At 53.8% G+C, this 9,623-nt stretch overlaps 1 protein-coding gene across 8 annotated transcripts in view; it reads left to right on the forward strand.

Annotated features, from left to right (window-relative positions):
* Window positions 1-8,926, forward strand: part of Cdyl (chromodomain Y like) — a 201,804-nt gene extending 192,878 nt beyond the window's left edge. For all 8 annotated transcript variants that reach the window (XM_063259815.1, XM_063259817.1, XM_063259816.1 and 5 more), the window contains 3 exons: window positions 335-545; window positions 6,740-6,883; window positions 7,422-8,926. In XM_063259815.1, coding sequence (XP_063115885.1) covers window positions 335-545; window positions 6,740-6,883; window positions 7,422-7,580 — 514 coding nt within the window. In that variant the 3' untranslated portion in view covers window positions 7,581-8,926. The remainder of the gene's footprint in view (window positions 1-334; window positions 546-6,739; window positions 6,884-7,421) is intronic.
* Window positions 8,927-9,623: the final 697 nt, after the last annotated feature.

The raw sequence follows: 9,623 nt of genomic DNA on the forward strand, positions 1-9,623 counted from the left end.
TGGATGGATCACGCAAAGCCCAGAGTGCCAGGGCGTTGGGCAGGGGAGGGCTAAGGAGCGAGACGCGCAGGTAGGAAAGCGCAGGTGCCAACTGCGGGCTCAGGCGCGGTCCGCTGCGGTCCCCACCACCTGGGCGGGAGCCACGCATGCGCAGTGTCCAGGCTGCGGGACGCCCCAAATCCACAGCTGCAGCTTCCGGGAGGGACTTAGGCGCCAGCTGTTTATGATTCCCAGAGTCTGTGTCTTGGTACACTGAGGTCCATCGTCTTTTTTTTTTTTCATCTGCTCAAATATACAATGTTTTGAGTAATTTCCCATTTATTTTTCATTTTAGAAACTTCGTGAATACTTTCATTCAGTTTAAGAAGCCTATTATTGTAGCAGTAAATGGCCCGGCCATTGGACTCGGAGCGTCCATATTGCCTCTTTGCGATGTGGTCTGGGCTAATGAAAAGGCTTGGTTTCAGACACCCTATACTACCTTCGGACAGAGTCCAGATGGCTGCTCTACCGTTATGTTCCCCAGGATTATGGGAGGCGCATCTGTGAGTACCTTTTAAAAAATCCTTGTAGAAAACGTGCTGCACAAGTCTAATCTGGATGTCTTTCTCAGCGTGTACCGGGAGTCACCGTGTGAGAACTCCCCTTCAGATACACTTGCAGTTGGGGTTTTGGTTCATGCAGCCTGTGATTGTGTCCAGCGTCGTTCCCTTAGGAGGGTCCCGTTCATCAGCGATTAACGCTGGTACCCAGTGTCAGTGAGGACCCAGTTTGAAACCCGAACAGTGGAGTTCGAGGTGGGAAAGTTCTTTACCTAACAACCTAAAAGCTGTATGTCAGGGAGGAAGTGAGGGGTAAAGTGGTAAAGATGAGATGGATTCTTTCCCTGTGATTTTGGGGTTCTATTTTTTAATGTCTAAATGAATCTGCCTGTGATAGCACTTTGTGTTTATATTGTAGCTTGTAATTGACTGAGTAATCCCACCTCACCTTCCTTCCTAGACCTTGAAATAGGGCAGGAGGTGCAGACCCTGAAGCGAGTTAAGCCAGGGAACTCTTGACTCCTGTCTAAGGAACAGAGAGGGAGCAGGGCTGAGCTCCAGCCTGTCCCAGTGCACTGCTGTGGCCACCATCATGGTGGACAGGTTAGCTCTGCAGCGAGGAGGGCCCTAAAACAGCAGGTGGCCAGGGGCAGGGGTCACCGTCTCTTGGCTCCAGATTAGTGCCCTGACAGGGAAAGCTCAGGGAAGCTGTTACACAGCGGTAACTGTTTCAAGCCAGAAGCGCCTGAGAACGTTAAAGCAAGAGGTTAAAAGCCCGGCGAGAAGCAGGAGTGCTTGCTTCCTCTCCTTACTTGCGGTGGGAGGGAGAAACCATGGTGAAGGCGGCAGGCACCACCTGATGACAGAGCGGGGGACCATTGTGCACCCCAACCTGGTACACTCAGCTGCAGTAGCCACCACGCTCTGGGGCTCCCCAGAGTGCATGGCTGTGTCCAGTCACAGGCCAGCCTCAGGCAGGTGCAGCCCGTGAGAACCTGCAGAGACAGGGGACCCTCCTAGACAGAGGGGACGTGACAGCTCAGAGCACTGTGGGCCAGACGCAGCCCTGCAGGAAAGGGAAGAGTGGGGGAGGGCAGTGACACACAAGGTTTGCAGTTGAGCGCGGCATCCGTGGTCACCTGGGTTTGGTCTGAGACATTGCCACAGGTCCACCTGGGAAGAGCGGGGGACTTTCCTGGATATACTTTTCTCAGTAGATGCAGTGTGAGGACCAAGGGCCCTCGGGCCTGGTTTCCACATCCTGTGTGAGTCAGAGTGGCTGCCTTGGGCAAAAACGGGGAAGATCAAGGGGCTCCCAATTCCCATGGTGCAGGCTGCACCCACTTCCTGTTGGATACCAGACCTTGAGCGAGGTGTGCAGGGCGCTGTGCACCACAGTGTCTGCAGGTCCTGTCCATCCTGTGTGTCCCTCACTGCAAGGAGGTTCTCATGGTCGGAAGCACCACGTTAGTTCCCTGGGAGCCTCAGAGACTTAGGAACAGGACATGCAGACCTGGAAGAAGGGTCCATTCCTGGGGCACAGTCACCATACAACACAGTGCTGTTGCCTCTGTGTTTGTGTCCACAGGCTGGGTACTAATTCACCTTCCTAAGTCTGGAGCCCTCGGTAGAGCTCGGCCCCTCACAGCCTTGCCACCTGGCTTCTCCATCCGCCCAGCAGCCTACCTGTCTCAGGCTGTTGTCAGTTAGTGTCCTTTCCTGTCCTCCCACCCCTAAGCCCCATCCCATCCAGACCAGCTGCCCTGGGCAGTGACCTGGCGTTTTACCCCGATGGAGTATTTTCCCAGCACTGTGCCAGGGAGGCAGCGGTGGGGTTGCTGCCCCTTCAGGTGTGCGTGTCCAGCAGCTGACTGCGCTCGGTCCCAGGAGCTCCATGTGGCCACAGGTGTGGGCTGGGCAGAACCCTATGTCCCACCTGGGACACACATCTGGTTCCAGCTGTGCCCCCACCACCAGCCCTTCTGACCCCTGGGCCTGGGCACAGTAGGCCTCAGCTCATGGTAGGTGTTTCTCAAGTGTGGTCACTGTGTCCATGATCACTGGCTCAAGCTCCGGAGAGCACATTTAGTCCGCAGCACAGTTCCCCATGGCGTCTTGTCCCATCCCCCCCTGCCCAGTCAGCCACCGTACTCCTGCATTCCAGCTCTACCTGGCCTGCACCCCACTTTCCCCTGCTTCCTCAAGTAGGGTCACACAATCCCCAGGAGCCCTGCCAGGGCACAATTCGGTGTCTCCCACTGAGTCGCCTCTCCTGTCCAGACTGCCTGGGCCCTGGGTCCCATGAGTCTTCCCACGGGCTCCTCCACACCTGCTGGCCTGGCCTGTGGTCCCTTTGGGAAAGGAGGGGATGCTGGGACAGGAAATGGGACAGATGTTGGGGAGCAGTTTTCTAGAGAGACAAGTCCATATTGTCTTCAGCAAGGGAGCGGCATTTGTTCAGTAGGGAATTGGGGGGCATTTCCAGAATACACGATGAGGAGTCTGAGGTTCAGAATTTGGGGTGTCCACCCAGAAATCCTCGTGACGAGTCCCACCCCTCGTTGTGCAGCCTCAGCTCTGTCTGGAGGTGGACCACTCTGGCAAGGGCTGGGTCTTAGCAAGGTGCTTGGCCTTGATGCCGGGGGTGCCCTTTGCCCCATGTGGGATTCTACTTGCCAGCAAGCCGAGAGCTCCCCACCTCAGTCACCCGCTCGCCTTCTTTCCACTCCCTTTCAAGTTAGCTTCGGTGCTCGCCGAGGTGGACCTTGGCAAGTGAGGCTTGGTGAATTCAGTGTCGCCCTTGGTGGAAGGGTAGGGACACCGCAGGCTTGGGCAGAGATGAAGCTGGGCGGCTATGGCAAGGCCTTTTCCAACCCCCAGGAGCTCCAAGCCTATGGCCACTGCACCTGGCTCTTGGGCCCTGAGGCCACGGGAGCGACAGCTTGGGGTCTCTGTTGTCTGCACTCCTGGCAGCTGGGCAGCAAGGGTGTCCCAGCTGTGACATCCGTGTGCAGCCTGAGCCACACTCCCTCCAGGGAGAGCCGAGGGGCTGCATCTGTACCCATCTGTCCAGCCCACCCAGAGGCACCAGCTGACTGACTCCAGGGTGTAGACAGTGCCCCCGAAATGCCTAAAGTTCCTCCTGAGTCACTGCTCCAAGCAGGCTGCTCCCTAACAGTCCCTGCTGACTGGCAGGAAAGAACCACGGTGGCAAGGACACGTTAGGCTCACTTTGAGTTACTTCTTAGAGCGTTTGCTTTCTGCCTGCCTTGTGGGGTCAAGGCAGACTTCTGGGGGTGCCAGGCCCAGAGGAGGGCGGGCAGGCCTGGGGAAGCGATAAATGAGCTTCCTCAGGGCTCCAGGAAAAGGGCACCGAGAAGTGGAGCCCTTGGGCCTAGTGCACTCTGCAGAGGAGTCCTCACTGGCCGGAGCCACTGCAGAAAAACTCCTGCTGCTTGGTCAGTTGTGTCCCCTATAGACAAGTCCTGGGTCCTGCGTTGCGGCAATGTCCAGAGACATTTTTTGGTTGTCACAGCTGAGTAGGCACTGGTCAATAGGGGCTGGGTGCTGCTGGCTGTCTACCCACACCCAGCACAGTGCCCCTGCCCCAAATCTACCTGGGTAGGAGCCCAGGGCTCCTACCAGGGCCAGCTCACGCTGCACACCGCGAAAACCCAGCCCTCATTGTGCAGTGTTGGACTGAACAGATCCTTTAGGCAGAAGGTGCGTGTGCACCGGGGGCTGCGGCAGCCCTCAGCAGCCACTTCCTTTCATGAGCTTCTGGTGTCTGCACTTGGCGCAGCCTGAGGCAAACTTGGGACGGGTTTGTCTGTGCCTCTGGCATGTGAGCTCCGCCAGGGGGTATGGCAAGGGACCAGAGGATGAAAGAATGGGTGAGGCCCCTTCTCTGGGAGCCTCCTGCAGGGGGTGCTGCGGCAGGAAGCACTGTAGAAGCACGTCCTTAGCTCAGGAGTGGCTGTCCAGGGCCCCTCCCTGGCCACAGGAGACAGTATTCCTGAGTGTCTTCTGTGTCAGGTCCCCCCTGGACCTCTGAGGGTGCCTCAGCTGAGGTAGCACAAAGGACAGCCCAGGTGACAAGCACAGGCCTCCTGTAAGCTGGGGGGCTCTGAGAGCCAGGCTGGGGTGCTCCCCCTCCACACACATCAGGGGTCTTTGTGGATTGTCTGCCTTTAGTCCTCTGCAGGTCAGCAGCTTGAGTGAAGTTTAAAACCTCCCATTTTAAGACTGCTAAAAAGGAAGTGGGAAGCACTCCCCCAGGTTGAGCCCATTCCCACTCATGTGACCAGGGAAGTATTTTTTTCCATAAGTTGCTGGGTTTTGTTCTTGTTTTGATGACTATCGTATAAATCAAGTCTCTGCCTGGGTTTGCGTAGGAACACGTTAACAGTGACCTCAAGCGAGTGCTGTCCCTCACACTCGTGGTGAAGGCAGAGGCGCCCGCCCTCCGTGTTCTGCATACCGGATGTCTGCAGGGGGCTGTCGGACCACTGGGGTGCGGTCCTGGCTGTGGGCTGGAGGCAGGCAGAGGCAGCTGGGAGGGAAGGGCAGTCTGCTGGCCCAGCTGCAGAACCAGGCAGAGGCCTGGCCGGGAGCAGTGGGTGGCTTCTGGATGCCCTACAGGGAACAGAAAGGGACATGTAGGAAGTGACAGCAGAACAGGAGGCCCCGTAGGGCAGCAAGGAGGAAGTCCTCAAGGCTTGCTCTTCTGGGCTGTGGCTCACGTTGGCCTTGAGGTTGCACCCCTCACGCTCAGCTGGGGCTCACTTGTGGCAGTGTCTTCTCCATCTTGAGGATGAGATGCGACCCAGGGAGGGAAACCACGGTTGCCCCGGCAGCCTGGCCTTGGGACCCTGCCTGCCACCCTTCCCACTGCGTCAGAATCATCGGTCGCAGCTGCCCAGCACCACTGAGTCCATCTCAGGCCGTGGCTCATCTGTGGACCGTCCTCTCTCTGGGATGGGCTGGTGACCTGCCTAGGGCAAGAGAGCAGAACACGCCAGATGCTTCTTCACTGTTTTATCCAGGGTGACTCACAAGGTAGCCACACTTGGGGTGACAGCCAGTCACACAGTGCCCTGTGGCCATGGTCCTTCTCGTCAGTGCTCAGGCAACTGTGGGGCCTTTTGGAGAACGCATCCCCTCCAGAAGGGGGCCATCCGCGTGTCAGCAGCTCAGAGCCAGGTCTTCAGGGCCTTGGGAGCCTTTGGAAGGCTTGGTCTCTTGAGGGAAGCCAGACAGGAAATGGTTGCCCTGGGCCACACACTCTCCCCTTGCACCCCCCCCCCACGGTATCTGAGCCTAGCATTTGTGTGGCGTGAATCCCTATAGGTTTTGCTGAGCCTGAAAAGTGACTTTGTACCCAGCACACAGGTTAGGTCAGTTTTGCATGTCTATCCACACACACGACTTCTTTAAAAATCCAAAGCACATTTGCTTACCCCATTGAGTGCAGCAAAGTGATCATCAGACTGGTCCACACAGCAGTTCGGGACACGCATGGTCCTGGTCAGTTTCTCTTCTGCAGTGCTCAGGTGGCCTCCAGGGCAGCAGCAGCAGCATTCACTGCCATGTGAGTGCTGTCTCTGTACTGACAGCAAGTCTGCTGGGCCCAGCTGTTGTGGTTCCGTGCCCAGCTGCCCTTGCATGCAGCCACCTGCAGGACTGTGTGGGTTTTTTCCTTTTTTGTGCTTTTGGGTTTTTGTTGTTGTTGTTGTTGTTTTGTTTTGTTTTTTGTACCAGGGCTTGAACTTACGACCTCGTACTTGCCAGGCAGGGGCTTGTGCCGCTAAACTAAACTCCAGACCTGTGTTGCTATTTTAAATGAGCTCAAGAGCAGGATAGACTGGCGCTATTCCGGAGGAAAGGATCTATGCCTGTAACCTTGCAGCCGAAAGTCTTTTGTCATCCAGATTTTTTTCAAGTCCGTGTGATTCTGTGTTCCGTGTAAAGTCAGCCCGTTTTCCCTGCAAAGCTTGATTGCGCTCTGTTCCATCTGCCCATTTGACTGTGCTCGGCGTGTGCTTTATTCTTAATGGCCACTAGAGGGCGTGTGGCAGGGCCCAGCTTTCTCACACTGGGGCTCTTTGGCATTTTGAAGGATGAGTTTGGGACAGTCTTCCCTGCCTGCTTCCCTCTCCTGTTTCACATCACGTCCAATGGGCTCTTCTTCCTTTCAGGCAAATGAGATGCTGCTCAGTGGGCGGAAACTGACGGCGCAGGAGGCGTGCGGCAAGGGCCTTGTCTCCCAGGTGTTCTGGCCAGGGACCTTCACCCAGGAAGTCATGGTTCGCATCAAGGAACTCGCCTCGTGTAACCCAGTTGTACGTCTCTTCCGTGTTCCTTTATATGTGTCTCGCCTCTTTCTCATCAAGCTCACAACTCAGGCAGTATTTCCCAGCTCTTCTGCATGAGTTCTTTTAAAGTTGAGAATTTGTCCAACATTTGGTGGAATATAGTCATCCTTCGGAATCCACTGGGTACTGGGTCCAGGGAAAAAACACCCACAGATCCCAAAATCCACGGGCATTCAGTCCCTTGTGCAGAGTGCCTAGGACTTGTGTTCTATGCACGTCTCCTCATATGTTGCCAACGATCTGTGGATAGCCTGGCATGCAAGGTAACTGCCATGAAAGTCGTGGTTACACTGTGTTTTTACGGAATAAAGGCAGGGGAAGCGGGGAGTCTGCACGTGTTCCATGCAGGCCCAGTGTTTTGTTGGGTATTTGCCCCAAGGTTGGCTGAACCCAGGGATGTGGGACTCACAGGTATGGGCGGCCAGCTCTACCGTAAGTGCCCGTTAGGCCCCGGAGCGGGGGCCGGGGAGCACAGCTTGTTGACGCCGCTTGTCTCCTGCCGCAGGTGCTGGAGGAGTCCAAGGCCCTGGTGCGCTGCAACATGAAGCTGGAACTGGAGCAGGCCAACGAGCGCGAGTGCGAGGTGCTGAAGAAGATCTGGGGCTCGGCCCAGGGCATGGACTCCATGTTAAAGTACTTGCAGAGGAAAATCGATGAGTTCTGACGGGTGGCTCGCGGGTGCCACCGTCCATCCTCACAGCCCGAGCGAGACATGTCCACCCGTAGCTCTTTCTTGGCAGCAGGACTGGAAACATCCAAGCTATTTATTTCCAAGGAGTTTTTAAGTCCTGTACCTTTCAAATAAATAACTACAAAGCTCTTTTGTCCAAACATTATTTTATACTGCTCCACACACATGTAGAAAAGTGGATGGTGGCACGAGCCTGCCCCTGGAAGCGCTCAGTGTTTTGTTTCCTTTGGCTAGTACTGTCTAAAAAAAAACTGTTTGGTTTGTCTGGGTGACCGGAAAGTCTTCGATGATGTTTGTTTTCCTCATTCTTCCCTCCTAGAAAGGGGCTGGAGCCAGCCTCGCCTCCTCTCCCCCCAGAAAGGTGCAGAGCACCGGGAGCCCCTCGTCTCCACGGAGGCAGTGGGGATCCTGCAGAGGCAGAAATTAAATCAAGCAGAACGTACCTGCCGGGAAGGGCTTCCTGGGACAGGCTCAGCAAGCACTTAGGGTTCACGCTGGGGTATCCGCGGGTTCTCCCCTCTCCCAGCAGTCCAGTTTCACTGTCTCTGTCTCTGGGAGAAAGCCTGTTTTGCAGTATTAGAGAGTCACTGACTAGGTGGAGAATGAGTACCTAAGTTATAAGTTAGACTTAGCGGGTTTTACATAGTTTCTCTGACCCTTTCAAAAAATAACTCCATTAAGTGCTTCTTGTTGCTGGGTGAGAAATACTACTATCTATACAGTTTCAGTTTTCTGTCTGCAGATGTGATTGATGTACTACACCAAAAGAAAAGTATTTTTATGTTTATTAAGTGTAATTTTTAGGTTCACTTAGAATATATTTTATTTAATAAGTTAAAATTCTTTTTGGCACACTATTAAATACAAAAACTCCTTTCCAAATAAAAAGAACTACCTTGTATTCGACACTTCCTGTCCTCCATCCCGCTCCTCTGTGTGGGTGGCACGGGTCCGAGAGCGCCCCCTGCAGGAGTGGGGCTGATTCCTGACCACGGGCACCGGTGAGCAGCTGGGCTTCTGGGGTTGCAATTATATTGAATGTATGAAGACTGAAATAAAATCAGAACCTTATTTTTGTACAGTTTTGAAGTTTATACTTAGAACTGACCACCTCCTGGCCACGCGGAGAGCTGTACAGTGTGTAAATCTGCCTTTACCTTGGATTGATTGGTACAGTATTTTTGCATCTGTGGGACCTACTTTTATGTTCAGTAGTTTGAAACTATATATAAACTGTACAATCTGTAAAGTTTTTATAGAATAAATATTCAGCTGTGAAAACTGGTTAAATAAACTAATATTTCTTAACACCTTGGAAATGTTTCTCTGATTAATTCTTCACTTGGGAGATTTCTCATGGGGCATTGTACATTTCCTGTGAAATACACGGTTCCCCCTACAACCTCCATGCAGTTTAAGAAAACAAACACATTAGCGTGTGTACCCTGACCACCTTGAGTCCGTCAAACCACATCTACCACACTTCTGTTTCAGAGAAAAAAAACCCTGAAATACCTTGTTCTCCCCTCTTGTTACCTTTTATCAAACCACATATGTTCCTTTGATTTGCTTCTTGGTATCTGAGGAAATTTTATCTTATGAAATTGTAACTTCTATACCCAGACGTACAGCATATTTTCATTCTGGTCCTAGAGATGAAGGATTATTGACCAGGGTCCCATAGGTGACAGACCAGAGTAGGGTGACCTGAGATTCCAGACCTGGTGAGCCAGGCCTGTTTCTGGCCACTATACCTGATGTCTTTCCCGGAACCGACGTAAGCTAATGCAGTGAGTTCTCCACACGGCCTGGACTTTGCCTGACCCGGGCGTAATGACCACACCTCCTCCCTAAAGCAAATCGCTCAGCTTCTGAGTGGAGAATCTGGCCCAAGTAGGAAGAGCATCAGCAACACCAGTGAAGTTGCTGGCACTCACTCCCGCTGTTGGTGAGGGCAGGAGAAAATGCTATCCTCTGTGTTGACAGATCTAAATTGGTAATAAACCTAGACCTAGC

This window comes from Cavia porcellus, unplaced genomic scaffold (genome assembly GCF_034190915.1).
Source record: "Cavia porcellus strain 051 isolate PalLab524CR breed Dunkin Hartley unplaced genomic scaffold, mCavPor4.1 scaffold_13, whole genome shotgun sequence".
NCBI lineage: Eukaryota > Metazoa > Chordata > Mammalia > Rodentia > Caviidae > Cavia > Cavia porcellus.